The 20,508-nt window shown below is 38.1% G+C and overlaps 1 protein-coding gene across 2 annotated transcripts in view; it reads left to right on the forward strand.

Annotated features, from left to right (window-relative positions):
- Nucleotides 1–20,508, forward strand: part of abca1b (ATP-binding cassette, sub-family A (ABC1), member 1B) — a 95,188-nt gene that overhangs the window by 12,040 nt on the left and 62,640 nt on the right. For both annotated transcript variants that reach the window (XM_005173080.6, NM_001114586.2), the window contains 2 exons: nt 8,622–8,763; nt 8,893–9,011. In XM_005173080.6, coding sequence (XP_005173137.1) covers nt 8,622–8,763; nt 8,893–9,011 — 261 coding nt within the window. The remainder of the gene's footprint in view (nt 1–8,621; nt 8,764–8,892; nt 9,012–20,508) is intronic.

The raw sequence follows: 20,508 nt of genomic DNA on the forward strand, positions 1-20,508 counted from the left end.
AGAAGGGACTGGCCATAGGGAGCTCCGAGTTTGGAACAAGCAGGGGGGACTGGCCATAGGGAGCTCTGAGTTTGAAACAAGTAGGTGCGGAGAGGCCATAGGGAGCACCGAGTTTGGAACAAGCAGGGGGGACTGGCCATAGGGAGCTCCGAGTTTGGAACAAGCAGGGTGGACTGGCCATAGGGAGCTCTGAGTTTGAAACAAGTAGGTGCGGAGAGGCCATAGGGAGCAATCGCCGCATCCAGCTCTTACCAATCGCCGCATCCAGCTCTTTACCGCCCACTTTTCACTTCCTAAACGCTTAGGTGGCCTGAGGTACAATAACTTTACTGGCTGAAAATACTGTCCCAGTCCACCCCAGTCCATCAAGGGTGCATAGATAGACAGAATTAACATTTTTGTGTGAACTATCCCTTAAATATCAGCTGTTATTACTGTGATGATTGCATTTATTAGCTGTTTTTTTAGTACATCCAGGATTTTCCAGCACCAATAGTGATTGAGAGCAATATAATAATTGTTTTTACAAGAATAATGTGTATTTTCACTGCAAATTCACAAACATTTAAGCAGATAATGCCATGGGTTTTGAGAAAAACTGTAGGCCACCAGTACATAAGAAAATCATGGACTGTTTTTTTTTTCTCAGCGTATCATTTTGTTTTATTTAAAGGATTTTCTTGTGCCTGATTGTGTTAATAACCTCATTAACACGTTTATAAAATGATGTCACAGTACCCAATGTCACCGTAAATCTAAGGCATAAACTGCTCTCAAAAATACACATTTTTGCTGCTTGTTCAAACTCCTCATTTAAAATGAGCTTAAATAACACAACTCTGGAGATTTTATTGGAAAACGTAATTGTTTTATGTTCAGTCCACTTCAACTTGTTACGTTAACTTAATCTATTTGCTTTGGGACAACATGAATGAATTGTGTGGAATGCTGCATTTTTTACAGTGTAGTCAGGGATTCAAAACAATGCAGTACATTAAATGTATGCCATAATGCAGTGGTTCTCAAACTTTTTTCATCAAGTACCACCTCAGAAAAAAATGGTCTCTCCAAGGACCATCATAATGAGCAGTATTGAAATACAGTAGCATAGTAAGCCTAGTAAAGCAGCTACAGCTCAGAACAGTTCAAAATGTGTCAGATTAATTCCTATTATTAAGAATATTTATTACTGTCAGCCACTTTGAACATAATAAATAGTTTGAGCAATACACTGTACTGTGCTTATATGTAAAACAACAAACAAAAAAAACGAAAAACATCAACATTTAAATTAAAATGTGCTTTTAAAAGTTAAAAATGGTAGGTTACTGTTTTTAAAAAGTAAACAAGTGCTGTTCTTAAATGTAAAGTTTTAACATATAGTAGTCAAATATATTATTATTATAAGAAATATTATTATATGTCGGTCGAGGCAGTGGCGCAGAAGGTAGTGCTGTTGCCTCACAGCAAGAAGGTCGCTGGGTCGCTGGTTCGAACCTTGGCTCAGTTGGTGTTTCTGTGTGGAGTTTGCATGTTCTCCCTGCCTTCGCGTGGGTTTCCTCCGGGTGCTCCGGTTTCCCCCACAGTCCAAAGACATGCAGTACAGGTGAATTGGGTAGGCTAAATTGTCCATAGTGTATAATTGTGTGTGTGTGTGTGTGGATGTTTCCCAGAGATGGGTTGCAGCTGGAAGGGCATCCACTGTGTAAAAACTTGCTGGATAAGTTAGCGGTTCATTCCGCTGTGGTGAACCCGGATTAATAAAGGGACTAAGCCTGAATAAATTATTATATGTCATATTCATATATAAATCATTTTTGATACATTTTGAAATATATGCAGCATGTACATATGACATATTTGATTCCTTCGCGTACATGTACCACAGTTTGAGAACCACTGCCATAATGCATATAGTTCTGTGAGTTTTTGTTGTTGTTTGAGGAACTGTGGTGATTAGTCATGAGATTCCGGTGACGTCCAAATATGCGTCCATGTGCTACTGCTTGGTTTAGACAGGAAATAGGAGGTGCTGTGCATGATTTCACTTCTCCTTACATCTGGATTTACGTGCAGATGGATAAACAGATTTGCAAGTACAGGCATGACCACATCCTTTTTTCTTGAAGTGATTAAATGGACAGAAAAGCACAATGTCCTTCATGTAGTTAATCAATATGTGGATAAATAAAGCTTTTCTCTATAAATGCATTTTATAAGAAATAGTTTATACAAAAACATGTTTTGTAAATACTGCAATGATCGCAATATCAGATATAAGGTGAAAGAGTACCATGATCTATAAATCAACTTTATGATGATAATTTAAATAATATTAATAATTTTTCCATTAAATTCATATCAGTTTTTTCCCCATAATGTAATGAAAAAAATCACAAGGCATTACATACAATTTAAGTTTAATTAAATGAACTTTTCATTCTATCACCGATCAAACTAACTCAAAATACAAGGCTCATTATTAAAAAACGTAGTCCAGCGGACGTTTCTGGAGACTGCGAAATACGTCCCGGGAGGTACGTATTTGTGCAGTTTTTGTTTTTGCGAATCTTCGAGAGGCCGCTGTGCGCGCTTTTTCGTATCTCGAACGTCTCTTGCGAGTGCCGTTCGCACCCCCGCTGTTCTCGCGTCAACCCACCAGAGGCCGCTGTCTGACTGACCGAATGATTGACTGAGTGACCGGCCAATCGGCTGACCCACTCTCCTTCTTCCCTGAACCCAACCAGTTTTACCGATTGACCCGCCTGCCCGCTCACTTCCCTTAACCCGAGCAACAATTTAGAAAAGCCGTCTAGAAAAAGAAAAACCTTTGTCTGTTTTTCAGATTTCAACGCGTTCTCGCCCTGTTATGAACTCGTTCGCTTTATTTTTTGGATCCTGTTTTTGTCTTACCTGGTTTCTGGAACCGCTCTTCCCCGGACTCGAACCCACACGCCTTTGTCAACTTCTCCTCTCTGCGTCTGAAGTCCGCCGACGCACACAATGAGCTGACCAGACAAACTGACTTCAGCGGGAAAGCCCTCCGCACGGAGGTAAGCGGTCAGCCGGCAAGCGCGAAAGGGAACGGCGTCACACCGACTCGTAGCGTTCGCTTAAAAAAATTAAATGCAGCCATACGTACCTCCCGGGACGTATTTCGCGGTCTCCAGAAACATCCGCTGGACTACGTTTTCAGAATGAGCCTGGGTTAAAAAAATGGTTAAAACCTGATTAATACGTTAAAATGAGTTAAAGTAACTTAAAAACAGTTCTTGTCCTGATCATTTTTGGTCATGCCAAATTTAAGGTTAAATTTTCGCTATTAACAAACCATTAACTAAGACTTTTTGCTAAATAAAGCCCTAATTTGCCTCTTATTATTAGTCAATAAGGTATAGTTGGGTTTATGATTAGGATGAATAATAACATGCTTTATAAATGAGCAATATAACACTCGTAGCAGTGCGATATGGCTATATATCGGCACTGGTTGGAGGCGTGCGTTAGTGTCCCACCAGTGACAATATACAGACATATTGCACTGCTATGAGTGTGATATTGTGTTTATATAACAGTTCGGCGGCATAATTGTGTATATAAAAAAGAAAATCAAACACAGAGAGTGTAAAAACGCTTTTGTATGAGGAACTACTTTCTTCCACCAGTCATTCACATCTCTCCACCATTCATTCACATCCATAATGTCTAAAGTGATGACAAAACAGGTGATTTTGCTCACATTTTACGATTATAAAGCTGAACGGCATGAAATGCCATCAGTCTAGAGACATTTCCCAGTATTTCTCTGTTGCAATCTGGATATCGCAATAATTAACCCCCAAAAAAGCCAAAGCATAGCAAACACTAGCAGATTACTGTTGAGTTTGTGATAAGGAAAAATGCTAAACATGCTAAACACATGCATTGAAAAGGGAAAAAATTCCACCACCCTGTCCAAATTTTAAGGATACCGGCTGTCAGATTTGCACATTTCATATGCTCAACGCTTTGGCTTGTTTCCCTCGCTCGAAAACTTGACAGAGCCCCTGCGCGTAGCTAAGCCACGATTGGTGGGTGGCGGTTTTTGGGTGTGGCTTAGCGAAGGGTCAATTCTAACAATTAACAAACAATTAACTACGATATACATAAACTAAATGGGTTTATGTATATCGTAATAATTAACATGTAATTAGACAGTAGTTAACAATGGAAATTGTTGCTTGAACTAAATTGTTATCCATTTTTTTCACCCCTTTATAAATGATTTAAAATGACATAGGTCAATGCAGAATTCAACAAATACTAAAACTAAAGTAACATAAAAACATTTGTTGTCGTGATCATTTTTGGTCATCTTCGCTATTAACAAACCATTAACTAAGACTTTTAGCTTAATAAAGTCCTGATTTGCTGCTTATAAATAGTAAATAAGGTATAATTGGGTTTATGATTCAGATGTAGAATAGCATACTGTATAAGTTCTAATAAACAGCCAAAATCTTAAGTATTAAGTAATCTTAAATATTAAGCATGTAATAAGCCAGTAGTTAATAGTGGGAACCTCTACTGTTATCCATTTTTTCACCCCATTATAAATTACATAAGCATATGCAGAATTCGACAAATAGCTCCTGAATTGATTACTTCATGTTTAAGTACTATCTTATCTATGCTGTGCTCAGCAGGGGAGCAGCTGGCAGTCTTAAGGTTGACTGATAGCAGACCTACATATTTGACTCATTATAGAAATAACAGAGTCTGGTGTATGTGTGGGGACATAGGTCACTTAAAAGCGCTTAGGTAATCACTCAATAAGGGCTCTTTGAGGGGTTTGTGTCCACCAAGGATGGACAATCTGCTGATGTTTTCTTGGTTTGTGGGAAGATAAGGCTGTCTAAGCGTACACGTTCCTTATCTCTCCTGTACACGAGAATAGGCTGCAGCACTAGGAGGACTAGAACTTTCGAAAAACTCATCGGGGACATCATGTCCATGGCACTGGATGTTAATCTGATAGCATATCTGCACTATTGAGAAGCCCCCATTGTTCTGATGAGTTGCATACAGGCTAGAAGCACTTTTTAGAGGCAAAGAATACATTATCTAGAGGGAAAAAAGAAAGGGATTGAAGTCAGTGGTGGAAATAGTGAAAAAATCATACTTAATTATCAATACTTGACAAAAAGATGTAGTGTAAATATTATTTATTTATAAACAAATAAGTGAAAAGTAGCCCTCTAGCGCTGTTGAGGCTCCTACAGACTGGGACGTTTTTCGTGTACGTTTATCGTCATCGTTTTACAAGACGTTTTTCCGCATTTAAACACAAGCGATTTTTCATTCACAAGCGATTCACATTGATGCCCTTTATATAGTCACGAGGCAAAAAAACGTCTCAGTGTGCACGGGCCTTTAGACTTGCTGCAATTTTACGGTTATTTACTGTAAAAATGTCTAGTTAAGTGTCAAATACACTCTTTACAGTTCAATACTGCAATATGCAATGCATGGTGGGCCATTTTACAACTTTAACAGTAACTTATTGCATATAAGAAATTTGCGGTATTATACTGCAATCAAAACGCTTGAGTATGCTGTTAAACTTTGCCGCAATTTTAAAGTTATTTACTGCAAAAATGCATGGTAAAATACCACATACATTCTTTAAAGTTCACTACTGTAATGTTCTTTGTATTGTGGGTCATTTTAAACTTTTACAGTAACTTACTGCATATTAGGAATTTGCAGCAATCTACTGTAATCAAAGTACTTGAGTACTCTGTTAGACTTTGCTGCAGTTTTACAGTTATTTACTGCCAAAACGCCCAGTAAAATACCACATACATTCTTTACAGCTCACTACTGTAATATGCTCTGCATTGTGGGTCATTTAAATACTTTTACAGTAACTTACTGCATATTAAGAATTTGAGGTATTCTACCATAATCAAAGTCATCAAATAACTAAAACTTATGTAGAATTGGTCACACTGTAGAATTAAAATGTGGTAAATGGCATTTTACCATAAATATAAGTTGCGGTAAGGTTATTTTACTGTAAAGAAATGAAATTGCAGTAGGGCTCTGCAACTGTAAAACACACTTACAGGTAAGTTGCTGTAAAGGGGCAGTTGCTTTAGCTTGCTGGAAACATTTAAAGGAAACCAAAGATCAATACCTGTTTTCAGGTGCAAACATTCATCGCTGTCAGCAAAAGCTTCATGAAGCTTTTTAACTTTTGTGCGATAATGTTGGCATCCAGCGGAATTTTCTTTTTCCTGCAGTCACTGACTCCATCCTTAAGTGGGTCACACATTGGATGCGCCACCCGCATGACATTTTTAAGTAACACACACTGAACGTGCACATTTGCATGTTATTTAAAATGAAATTATTCAGATGGTACTCTGTGGTGCGGCAAAAATATGAACTGTGTCCAGAGTCATAGCTGGATGCTGGTGTGCATACCCTGATATAAACCTATGTTTACAATTCTAAAATTCATAGCGCTGCGTGGTGCGGAGCATCCAGTGTTGGACCCCCTTTATGACGGTCTTGCTGCAGACAGTTATAACCCTTTTTGCATCCTTGTTGAAACTCACACTGCTAGCGATCGAAGATTTATGTTAATTTAGCAAGCTGAAACTGTACAGAAGACACATAGGAGATTGATTGACAATGGTCTACAGCCAATCAGCACAATGAGGTGTAAAAAGAAAAAAAGCATGTCAAATTGCACTATAAAAATCTGCGAAACTGTGAGGGTGAACCCAGTTATAGAGAGGGACCACTGTACAACGCTTAAGGCAAAACTACTTAACATTTAAAAAATGATGTTTGCTGTTTGTTCATTTAAATCACCTGAAACAACACAATTATTGAAGTTTTTGGAGGAAAACTTTATTGCTTTTTGTTTAATCTACTTTAATGTGTTAAAAACTAATAAGTGAACTTAAAGGTGCAGTAGGTGATTGTCTTCAGAAGCATTTTTTGTTGTGCTGGTTGAAAGTTTCTTCACAGTCTAATAGTAATGATTCAAGTAAATGATCTAAATGTATTTATATTTATTTTTATATTTTGGGTATAAGGCATAAAACTAAAAAATGTTCATCCAATTAAATAGAGTCGGACCGACATCTCTCATAATTCCGATAAGTAGGCGAAACTGTCTGTCAGCAAATGCAGATTTGAACAACTGCGCAGCTGTTTGTACGCATCTCCGCCGACCGATGTTGTTGCTGCGCGTTCACAAAAGAGGGCGCGTGTGCGCGATTGGTAAAAACCTGCTTAATCAAAACTTGTTAAAAACCTGAATCAATATTGGAGTTACCATTGCACGCTGGAGTAAGGATAAAAAAATGGCTGAAGGATTTCTCGTAGAAGGTAATGTTCTGTTTTAAAACCATTTGAGCTTCACTTAAAGTGGATGTAATGCTAAATGTTGTTACAAATGTGTTATATCTTCACAGAAGTGTTGTTCAGCTACTAAAATCTTCCGATGATAGATTGATAAGACTATTTTCAGTTTCATAAGGGACCTTTTACAGCATTTGTAATGTAGATTTTAATTTGTTTAACAACAAAACACAATTAAATAGCGCTATTCCGCCTAGTCTCACCCTATATTGTTTACCATGCAACTCTAAAGGCCTACTCACACTATGCCATCCGTACCATGCCCAGGCCCGTTTCCCGGATCGTTTGAGAAGTGTGAGTGCGCTGAATCGGGCTCAAGCACGGTTCACTTGGCCGGCTCTGGCCCGGTTGGAAGAGGTGTGCCTGAGTGCGGTTCATTTGGGCTTTGGCGCGGTACGCTTGTGTGTGAGTGCAAAACGCGCCAAAGCCCGAAACTGAAAGCGATACGTGACTGTTCGGCGAAATATCTGACTGCGTGTCACCGCATCCCTAAGGACTGTTTGGCGAAATATTTGACTGCATGTCACTGCATAACAAATGACTGAAACGATATAACAAGAGAAATCTCCACTGTGCTGCTGAGTGAGAGAGTGCTTCTCACTGAACAGTGCAGCAGCGATGACGTAAGCGTGCCGAGGCCCATTTGTGGTGTCAGCGCGGGCCGTCGGGGAGACGGGAGGGGGGGGCAAGCGTGCTTTGGCCCGGTTCGAGGCAACTGTACCTAGTGTGAGTACGGCCTAAATATTCACTCTGAAATAGCATGGCAGTTTGACTTGCTCGCCACCGGACAAGCACTAGTCGCTTTTAACACAAGAGAGTTTTTTTTTGCTGTTCTCGTGTTTAAGGAGGTGTGGCTCTAGACGGCAGGAGAGAGAGTGTTATTCAGAGATTTATGCTAAGCTGTTAGCATTGTGAAAGATCACCTACTGCACCTTTAATTCCTTCATGTTGCCCCAACACAAATCAATTATGTGGAACCCACAGTGAATTACACTCATTTGAGGATTTGTAATCCATTACTTTACACCGATGAAATTTGATTTATTGAAAGAAATGTTTTTAGGATTAAATGTTTTCTGATTTTGTCTTTGTTCGCCAGTGTACACTTTCTTCTCTTCTGCCACCCTGACAAGGCCTTAATGTGGAAACTCTTTTCACCCGTCTTCAATGAGGTAGTTAATTTAGTCTCTCTCTATTCATTACAGGTCACTTTCCCAACAAAGCCATGCCCTCAGCAGGCACCCTGCCCTGGATCCAGGGCATCGTCTGCAATGCCAACAATCCGTGCTTCCGCCACCCAACCCCAGGGGAATCTCCCGGAGTCGTTGGGAACTTCAACGATTCCATGTAAGCGGTCGCCTGCGGCTGAAGATTTCCAAATAACAGCTGTCAGCTCTGATGTAGCCTGTTACACGTAATATAAGACATTGAGTATTGCACAGTCTAGTAGTAATCATGAGTTCTTTTTTATTTCAGAATCTCACGCCTTTTTTCTGATGCCAAGAAGATCTTGTTGTATAGTCAAAATGACAAGAGCTTGGATGGGTTCAAGGAGCTCATCGACGCTGTAAAAGTCATGCAAAATAACACGGCCGGTGAGTAGATTAGTCTACAATTTAACCCTCATTGGAAAGACCATTTGGTTTTATTGGGAGTTTTTTATGACTTGAAAAAATTTATATTGTAATCAACGTCAATGATGATACCATACAGCAGGGAAAATAAGTATTGAACTTGTCATGTTTTTTCCTGGGAAAATTATTTCTTAAGGAGCTGTTGACCTGGAATTGAACCAGATTTTGTGTGGATCAACAATGAAATGACATTGAAATAAATTTTTTTTTGTGATGGCAACTTAAAGACGCCTCTCCTATGGAGAATGAAGTAACATGCATTACTCAGCTGTGAGTTTTTCACAGACATTAGCAGAGTGTTAAAATCTTGATGGTTCTGTGGGTCTTGTCTATCAAATGTGGTCTTTAATTTGTATTGTCGAGCAAACATCCAAACGTCATTTTGGCATCACATGCTGACACTTCCATGATTTTCATGGAAAAACAAAATGCAACATCCCTGTGACACTGGGGTACAACTTCATTCTGACATCATGTTGACATCTTGTGCCTGTTGGATGTTTAAGGCCATTTCGATTATCATACAGTAAACATCTGTCATCTTCTCATCAGTGAAGTGCATTTTAACAGTCTCTGGGTCAATGCATGGAAAGATTTTGGACATCTTGTACACTTTTAATGCTTCCCAACAGTTTGCCGCAATTATAAAGCGCACAAGTTTTGAGGTAGGGTTGGGTATTGTTTGGGGTTGTTTCAATACCTGTGCTAAATTGATACTTTTAAAACAGTACCGGTGCTAAAACGGTGCCTGAACCGATACTTTTTAGCCACAAAATTATTTGACCAAAAAAAATAAAAAATTATATATATATATATATATATATATATATATATATATATATATATATATATATATATATATATATATATATATATATATATATATATATAATAAGTTTAAAGTAGTGCTGTCAATCGATTAAAAAAATTAACTAATTAATTGCACCTTTAAAAAAAAATAATCGTGATTAATCACATTTAAAATACTGAAACTTGTAATTTTGGCTATTCAAATGTAAAATTAATGTAAACGCAAGACAAAAACCCAAGAAAAAACACCGCATCCCTCCTAGACTTCAGGTATGTCGCGCGCAACTCACCCCCACCGTCCTTCAGGTACGTTTCGCGCGCACACGCCCCTATTCAGATACGTCGCTCACTCTACCCCTGACACCCCTCAACGGGCCTGACACAGACACACACACAACGCGCTGGAGCGACTCCCTTCAGATTCAACATGCATGATCGCGTTCATCAAATTTGCTTAAACTAAGCGTTCTAAAGTATTACTGTATTTCACAAGGATTCTGACTCAACAATGTGAAGCATACACTTTCGTTGCGTTTAATGAGGAAACACGCTAAACTTGGAGGGCTCATGCTGAAAGGCAGAGTAATGCTGTCTTTGACAGCTCGCGACTTCACCAGAGACTTTCTGAGTACATTTACATAAGACACCAATACTCCGATTTTAATACGATTAAGATAATACTCTTATTAAAATTCTACCGTGTAGCCTAAGCAGCGATTTTATTACCTTAAAGCAGTGGTTCTCAAACTTTTTTCTATCAAGTACCACCTTAGAAAAACATTGTCTTTCCAAGTACCACCAAAATGAGCAGCATTGAAATACTGTAGCGTAGTTGGACCAGTAAAGCAGCTAAAACTCTGCACAGTTAAAAAACCTGGCAGATTACCTCAGAAATATAGCCTATATATAATATATAGCATATTATATACATCATTTTTAATAAATTTTGAATTATATGTAGCATGTATATGACATATTTCATTCCTCCGTGTACCACTAGAAGGAAGCCCGCGTACCACTAGTGGTACACGTACCACAGTTTGAGAACCACTGCCTTAAAGGAACACCGAGTCACGAAATGCGGAGGATTTTCTTTCTGTTCGCCATGCGGTATCAACTTACAACAGAAAGTTAAAAATAAAACACCCGAAATTGCATGAAACTATGGAGAGCCTGGTGATGCGACTAATTGTTTTATACTGAAACTTGCCTTCAAAAAGTGCTTCCTTGGTCTTATCCACATTTCTTGCATGCTAAACACACGTCCACAACAACAGGAAGTAAAAAAAACCTGCAACTGCGTTAATTGCGTTAATTTTTTTAACGCGTTAATTATTTAAAATTAATCGCATGCGTTAACGCACTAATTTTGACAGCGCTAATATATATATATATATATATATATATATATATATATATATATATATATATATATATATATGTATTTATTAGGGATGTAACGGTATCAGAATTTCACGGTACGGTAATACCTCGGTATCAATGTCACGGTACGGTATTTATTGAATCATTTACAGGAAAAAACAAAACTTATGAAAATACTCCAAAAAAGAGCCAAAAGTGTCAATGACATACAAATTAGCCATCTATCTGTAAGCTTTGAAACAGGAACTTCAATTTTAATAACAAAAAAAATATTAAACCATGTAAAAAAAAATTTAAGTTTTTAATTTAGTATTGTTGAAAACTCATCACATTCAACATTTAATCACTCACTCACTTAGATAGAGATGGGTTTAAAGGAAAATTATCATATAAATATAATCTGGTAAAAGCTGGTATCTCTGGGCATTTACAATGTCCCCTGCAACAGAAAAAAAACCTCTCATTTGGTACTGAGGTTTCTGGGACAAGAGAGATATGACTTATATGACTTATTTCTCGAGCGCCGAAAACGGAGCTTTTTGAAAACGCTGGAGAGGCCGTTTTCATTCTGAAACCTGCTTCTCCGTCTCAGTGTGGATGGGGAAAGACGGAGACATCTGAAAACGGAGGCGGGGCTGCAAACGTTCGCCTATCTGATTGGGGCTTTTCCTCAATATTAAGTAGCCCACACACAGTTCAGTCTCGCATCCTCTTCTTGTAAGTTAAGACTTCGCAAGTTTGATCAAGGCTGCAGTCTCCCCCTTCTCAGTTTGATATGGAAAACATACCGAGGACACGCGTAAATCTTCAAAGGGAACAGTGTACTTTATAACTTCATTCACATCACCTTGGCTACGTTGTTTCACTTTCTCAACAATAAAATGTAAACATGATTTAAGGAACTGCCTATTTCCTTTTTAATATTAGAAAACAGACAGCAGAAATGTTGAGGCGTCGTGCTGCATATATGAGCGTCATCTTCACTGTGAGGATATTTATAACAAAACGGAGCCTATAACAACTGCCTCCTTTCAATTTCAGTGAAAATACGAAACGCACCCTCACTTTTGTTGAATATCAGTTTTAATAATCGACAATTATAAAAGTATCACATACAATAAGTTTATACATTGTAGGAATTAAAGGCAAGCGATCAGTCAATGTACCTGGATTAATCATTAACTTATCTTTGCGCTTAACCAAAACATGTTACTCGTGAAGTAACTTAATAGATTCCAATGACCAAAGTCAGGGAATTGGCCTATGTCGTTAGATAAAGACAACAACATGAATGAAATATCACGTTTAGCAAATATAGTGAGATTAGATCCAGCGGAAGATGCTTGATGAGCAGTCCGACAAGCAGAGCTCTCATCTGGGTAGAAATGCTGGAGCGCTTGCCCGAGAGTGTCTGTGGTCACGTGATGTGCGTTTTCAGCGTTTTGGTGTGGACGGAGAGCTGTTCAGAAACATTGGGTAAAACGCGAGTGTGGACGCGGATCGTTTTCATTCTACAACGCCGTTTTAAAACTAAAACGCACTCTTGTAAAAGGGGCTTTAGAGTTTTACAGCTCTTTTTGATCCCCGCTTCTAGCAGCACACTCCATTTCCGCATTACTGGATCTGTAGCGACAACAGACCGCAAGGGATGATGGGGATTGTAGTTTTCGCTACCTCCGGTTCGCTTCATTCGCCTGAGCAAATTTTCTCAGAAGACCTATAGTTTTACCGAGTCATGCGACTTCGGTAATATCGAAAAAAATTAATATTGCGGTATGACGGTATTTACAATACCGTTACATCCCTAGTATTTATATATATATATATATATATATATATATATATATATATATATATATATATATATATATAAATATATATATATATATATATATATATATATATATATATATATATATATATATATATATATATATATATTAATCATTATAATTAAACAATATAATTAAATATTTATAATAAGTTTAAAGTAAACATCAATTCATATACTATATATTTGAAGTGCATTTATATATTTCTTTTGATCAACCCTATTTTGAGGTAGTTCATTATGAGGCGATTTACCTTCTATGTGAGATTTGATTGGACAGGAATCACAGGACTGATTTTTCTGCTCACCATAAACAAGAAAAAATAAAGTAGTGATTGCAGGTTGAAGAAAAGTAGTTGAGTAAAAGTACTGATCACTGCACTAAACATGCACTCAAAGGAAAGTAAAAGAACACATTTTTAAAACTACTTACTAAATTACAATTCCTGAGAAAAAAAAACTCAATTACAATAATTTGAGTATTTGTAATTAGTTACTGTACACTACTGTACACTGTACACACCACTGACTATAACTAATTACTCTTTTAAAGGAACGTGCCCAACACTGGTTTGCAATGGCATGTTTTTATCTGTGGTCTGAAATATGTTAATATTCCTAGCCTGAAATGTCCTCAGTAAACTCTCACCCTTTTCGTACTATAAAGTGAGTCATTTGAATGATAGGTAATCCTTGTAAACATATAAATGAATGATCGATGCCCGTCAGCCTTTGAGGAACTGTTTAAATAGGGACATTTTTCCACTGGGAGTCAAGAGAAGGAATGGGTGGATGAATGAAGGATCAAGTCTTTCATACAAGCCACAACAAGTTTGGTTTTTAAGGCTTGCGTGGGTGTAAATACGCACATGCATCCCAGAATCCAGTCCTCTAGCATTACCTGCCCTATTCGCTTGGTAAGCGGCGTGAATTGTCTATTCCTGTTCACAGACACTTCTCTTCTCACGCTAAGGGAGCTTTAATCGCATTTCACTCCCTAATGGAGGAGACGGTCCACAGACACCACTACAGATTGTCTGGAGTAACCGTTTAGAGAACGCATTAAACTGTAATACAACAGTGTGTGACGATGAGTTTAGTAAGTAGATGATTATTATAGTTGTACAGGAAAACTAAAAGCAAAATGCATTCAGTTTTTTAAAGGGATAGCACATCGAAAAATGAAATTTACTCACTATTTATTTAGCCTCAAGTGATTTCAAACCTTTTGAAACCTCTGTTTGTCACAAAAGAAGGTCTGTATGTGTGAACAGGTCCTTTATGGAAATACTGGTAAATTCATTTGGGCTATTTTTCAGTAAGAGAAGTTAATAATAATAATAATAATAATAATAATAATAATAATAATAATAATAATAATAATAATAATAATAATAATAATAATAATAATAATAATAATAATAGGGGCGAGGCAGTGGCGTAGTAGGTAGTGCTGTCACCTCACAGCAAGAAGGTCGCTGGTTCGAACCTCGGCTCAGTTGGTTTTTCTGTGTGGAGTTTGCATGTTCTCCCTGCCTTCGCATGGGTTTCCTCCGGGTGCTCCAGTTTCCCCCACAATCCAAAGACATGCGGTACAGGTGAATTGGGTAGGCTAAATTGTCCATAGTGTATGAGTGTGTGTGTGTGGATGTTTCCCAGAGATGGGTTGCAGCTGGAAGGGCATCCGCTGCGTAAAAACTGGCTGGATAATTTGGCGGTTCATTCCGCTGTGGCGACCCCGGATTAATCAAGGGACTAAGCCGACAAGAAAATGAATAAATAATAATAATAATAATAATAATAATGATAATTCCTTACATTTATATAGTGCTTTTCTGGGTACTCAGTGCCATTTACACATAGGGGAGAATCTCCTTATCCACCACCAGTGTGCAATATCCACCTGGACGCGACGGCAGCAATTTTGAGCCAGACCGCACACCACAAGGTGGAGAAGAGACAGAGTGATGAAGCCAATTGTGATATGGGGATGATTAGGAGGCCATGATGGAAAGGGGCCAGTGGGCAAATTTGGCCAGGATGCCGGGGTTAAACCCCTACTTTTTTTTAAAGGACATTATGGGATTTTTAATGACCACAGAGAATCAGGACCTCTTTTTAACATCTCATCCAAAAGACGGCGCTCACTGAGCAGTATAGAGTCTCTGTCACTATACTGGGGCATTAGGACCCACACAGACCACGGGTTGGGCGCCCCCTGCTAGCCTCACTAACACCACTTCCGGCAGCAACCTAGCTTTCCCATGTGGTCTCCCATCCAGGTACTGACCAGGCACAGCCCTGCTTAGCGTCAGCGGGCGACCATGTGAAAATTGCAAAGAACTAGCTGCCGGCTAATTTGTAACATTACTGATAATTTGCTAGAATGCTGCACTGTGTGAACACAGAAGGAAGATTGCCGTAAAGAGCGGGTTCACATCTAGAAAGCGCTGACATGAGACGTCTACTTTAGCCAAGCAGAACACTCAGACGCATGTACACCTGTGCGGTTTCTGAAAATAAAAGCCTTTGAATATTTTTCCAGACACATTTAGTTGCTAGATACTAGTCAGATAACATTTCTATGATCCTTTTTAATGTCAGCTGTGTAAATAATTACGATAAAATGCTCATGATAAACCGCTGTTTGTTTACCTTCAAGCTCTGCTTCAGTTGCTTGACACGTGTGCACGTGAGGCAGGCGAATAGCGCCAGCACACACACATATAATGTACATTTCGACATGTGAAAGTGTTCCTCCATATGTTGTAATAAAAGTTGTTCACAATACTTATCATCCACATCATTTGTAATGTAGTCAAGTGTGTAAACATTTAGCTGCGGTATGCGTTTCTGCCTAACAGAGAAGATTTTTTTCAACACATTTCTAAACATAATAGTTTTAATAACTCATTTCTAATAACTGATTTATTTTATCTTTGTCATGATGACAGTAAATAATATTTGATATTTTTCAAGACACTTCTATACAGCTTATAGTGAAATTTAAAGGCTTAACTAAGTTAATTAGGTTAATTAGGGAGGTTAGGGTGATAAGGAAAGCCATTGTGTAATGATGGTTTGTTCTGTGGACTATAGAAAAAAAATAGCTTAAAGGGGCTAATAATTTTTACCTTAAAATAGGTTTTAAAAGATTTAAAACTGCTTTTATTCTAGCTGAAATAAAAGAAATAAGACTTTCTCCAGAAGAAAAAAAATATTTTCAGACATACTGTTAAACATAAATTGGGGGAAAAAAAATAAAATAAAAATATATCTTTAATTTTTATTTATTTATTTATTTATTTATTTATTTATTTATTTATTTTTTACAATTCTGACTTAATTGTATTTTTACAAATTAGATTTTATATCGCTCAAAATATAAATCAACATTTTCTACAGAATGAGATATGCTGGTAACTCTTTACAATAAGGTTGTATTAGGTCATGTTATTTTATGTACTTACTAACATGAACAAACAATGAACAATACAATGATTACAGTATTTGCTCATGTTAATTAACATTAGTTATTGAAAATACAGTTGTTAATTGTTGGTTCACGTTAAGACACGGTGCATTAACTAATATTAACAACCAGGAGTTGTTGGATTTTAATAATGCTTAACAAGTAGCTTAATAATGCTTAATAAATGCTGTACAAGTATTGTTCATAATTAGTTTATGTGTGTGAATTCATTAACTAATGAAACCTTATTGAAAAGTGCGACTGATGCATTTCTGAAAAAAGAAAAAAAGTCAGATGTAAGAAGCAAAATTTGCAAACTCTAAAATTGTGAAAGAGAAATAAAAAAATATTCATAAAAAAACTGCAATTATATATTCCATGGCGGAAACAACTTGTCATAAATACCTAAATTGAGAAAAAGTCTTGAGGGAAAGGGTTATGTCAGCCCACCTGCTCAAATTAAAGCTTCATTATTGTGTCTTGCGGCGTCGTGCGTGACAATAGGAATGCTTTGAACTCACCAACCAGTCATTGTGGGGCTTATCGGCATCCGCATGCTGCGATCTCATTCGTATTCTACTCTTTTGATTACAACTAATGAAAACAGACATGAAAGAGTGGAGTTCACTGGGTTTAGTTTAGTTGTTGCTTAAACCCATTCACACCTAGATCATATATACACCCACCGGCCACTTTATTAGGTACACATTACTAGTACTGGGTTGGACTCGTACTTCAGAACTGCCTTAATCCTTCGTGAAATAGATTAAACGAGGTACTGGAAAGTTCCTCAGAGATTTGCTCCACATTGACATGATAGCATCTTGCAGTTGCTGCAGATTTGTCGGCTACACATCCATGATGCGAATCTCCCGTTCCACCACATACCAAATGTGCTCTATTGGATTGAGTTCTGGTGACTGTGGAGGCCATTGGAGTACAGTGAACTCATTGCCATGTTCAAGAAACCAGTCTGAGATGATTGCCCACAGAGCTGCCGCTCACTGGATATTTTGTCATTTTCTGACCATTCTCAGCAAACCCTAGAGATGGTTGTGCATAAAAATGCCAGTAGATCAGCAGTTTCTGAAATACTCAGACCAGCCCATCTGGCACCAACAACCATGCCACGTTCAAAGTCACTTAAATCACTCTCCATCCCCATTCTGATGCTCAGTTTGAACTGCATCAGACCGTCTTGACCATGTCTACATGCCCAAATGCATTAAGCTGCTGCCATGTGATTGGCTGATTAGAAATTTGCGTTAACGAACAGCTGGACAGGTGTACCTAATAAAGTGGCCGGTTAGTGTATAAATCAATCTATTATATATATACACAGAGCTTCAAACAGAAAATTAGCATTAGCATCATAATGGGTGAAAAAGTGCATTAAAAGCAGTCACGCCCCAAAACATGAGGCCAATTCTTGTACTAGTAGCCAAAAGAACAAGAGCACAAGCCCTAACAAGTTATCTAGACTTAAAAATAAGCAAGGTTTCATGAGCAATAAAGGATAGTTCACCCCAAAATGTAAATTTTCTTACTATTTATTCCCACTAAAGAGGTTTTAAACTTTTAGAATTTCTGAAGATTGCTGGAAAAAGCAGCCATTGACATCCATTGAAGGAACCAAAAATACTATGGAAGCCAATGGCTACTTTTTTCCAGCATACTTCACTCCTGTGTTAAACAGAAGAAAGAAATTCAAACAGGTTTGAAACAAGTTGAACATGAGTAAACAATGGAAGAATTTTCATTTTTGGGTGAACTGACCCTTTAAATGTCACCTGACTCTAAAGGCTGGTGTAAAGATGCTGAATTTAGCTTCACAGGAATAAATGACATTTTCTTAAATTTTCAAGTCTAATCTATATCAGAGAATTTTTTTTCTTATTTTTTCTTATTTTTCTTATTTTATTTTACGTGTTTCATAATATTACTGTTTTTTCAGTTTTGTATATTCATTATTATTTGAATGTAGCCTCTGTGAGCCCAGGAATGCATTCAAACAACCACAAAATACCTCAAAGTCTACTGACTGAACATGCTCACTATAGAATGTTTTCTGAAAAAGCTCACAGAAATAATGTGCTTGCACTCTTATTTACTTATGTTGTACCAAAACATATGGATTACAACTGAAATCATAGTTGTCATCCACTTCTTTTTCATTGGCTTGCTTTCTCGCGTATTCATAAGCTGTGATACTTGTTGTTCATTCAATGTCCTTAGGTGGCCAAGAGAGTTCAAATGCACTGAGAGTTTTAAAACGCATACAAAAAAAACACTTAAGAATTAAGAAAACATCTTGGTCAGTTTGACAGCACATGAACATACAGGAACGCACCTCAAGAAATGTGTCGGGGGTCATAAAAACATTACAAACCGGCTGCTTCCTGATTAGAAACCAGTTTATTCATCAGGGGTCGCCACAGCGGAATGAACCACCAACTTATCCAGCATATTTTTTTACGCAGCGGATGCCCTTTCTGCTGCAACCCATCTCTGGGAAACATCCATACACACTCATTCACTATGGACTGTTTAGCCTACCCAATTCACCTAGCGCATGACTATGGGGGAAACCGGAGCACCCGGAGGAAACCCAAGCGAACACAGGAAGAACATGAAACATTTTCTTACAACTGAACTTGTACAAATTTGTATGAATTAGCCACTAAACTGACAAAATAGTTGCGTTTTCGAAATCAGGCTGGTTTGTTAGTGTTGTTCTATTTGCATGTGTGTTCTTAACTTGAACTTGTCATGTTGAGCTTGCATATACATGTCCTGTCTGAAAAAGACCTAACAGATGTAATCGGCCATGACTACACACACACACACACACACACACACAATGTTTGTTAGACCCCTTATTTCTCCCCCCGCTTAAGCTCTTTTCAAAAGAATGATTAGTAGGGAAGTGGTTGAAAAGTCCAGGAATCTGCCACCTCCTGGGGGTTTTGTCCGTCCCTAGAAATGGACACACTTCCAGCCTTTGTGTCCCCAAAACAGCCCAGAAGGAAAATATGGAGCCAGCTGGCCTGCTTGAGTGAGGGTTATCACAGGTAGTTGTTATAGCTAGCCAGGTGTTGCTACACTTGTGTGGCTACACTTGTGACTAAACACACCAGGTATGACTGTAGGCATTTGTGTTGGAGGTGGGGGAGCTACTGACTAGCAAAAAAGAAAGACGACATCAAAAGCAGAAATTGTGCATCACATTTGCAGGAACGCTCAGTGCGACACAGAGTCACTTATGAATGAACAACCCCATGTTACACACGAATAAAGCATTAGCTGCGTCCCGTATCGCATACTTATGCACTATTCTACGCCATTTTGTAGTATATATAGTGTAAGTAGTGTGTTTACACTGAAAACTCTAAAAATATTAAGTGCACTTTAATTACCCGGATGATGCACTCATTCAGCCGCTAAAATGAAGTGTGTAATGTTGGACACTTCACGCACTCAACGACTGCAGGTTTGCTCACGTAGAGGAAGGGGCAGAGCTATCGGGCACACACGTTGGATAACTTTATTTATTTTAGATGGTGAAAGCAAAATTCTCCTATGAGAGTGATTATAGCGCCTCCCGATGATGAATGCGGTTATACTCACGGCAGGTATTATTTGATAATTCGGTCGTTTATTTTACTGATTTGGCAACCGTCAAACATGATTAGGGAAACGGTTTGAATTTCCGCTTAGTAAAAAAAACATTAGTGTGCCATTTTGGACGACACTATATACATATATGTAGTGTCTTCGCTCACGAATCTTCGCTGAGGCCAGCCTCCAGCCTCCACCGCTGAGACTGCAGCTCTGCACAAGACTTTTGGCCAGCGGAGAAATTAAAATGGTCGTGCCGAACTGAGTCTGGTTCTTTCAAGGTTTTTTTTCTTCACTCTCCTATTGGTGAAGTTTTTTTCCCTCTCCTCTATCGCCACTGGCTT

The sequence above is a fragment of the Danio rerio genome, chromosome 14 (assembly GCF_049306965.1).
Source record: "Danio rerio strain Tuebingen ecotype United States chromosome 14, GRCz12tu, whole genome shotgun sequence".
Classification (NCBI taxonomy): Eukaryota; Metazoa; Chordata; class Actinopteri; order Cypriniformes; family Danionidae; genus Danio; species Danio rerio.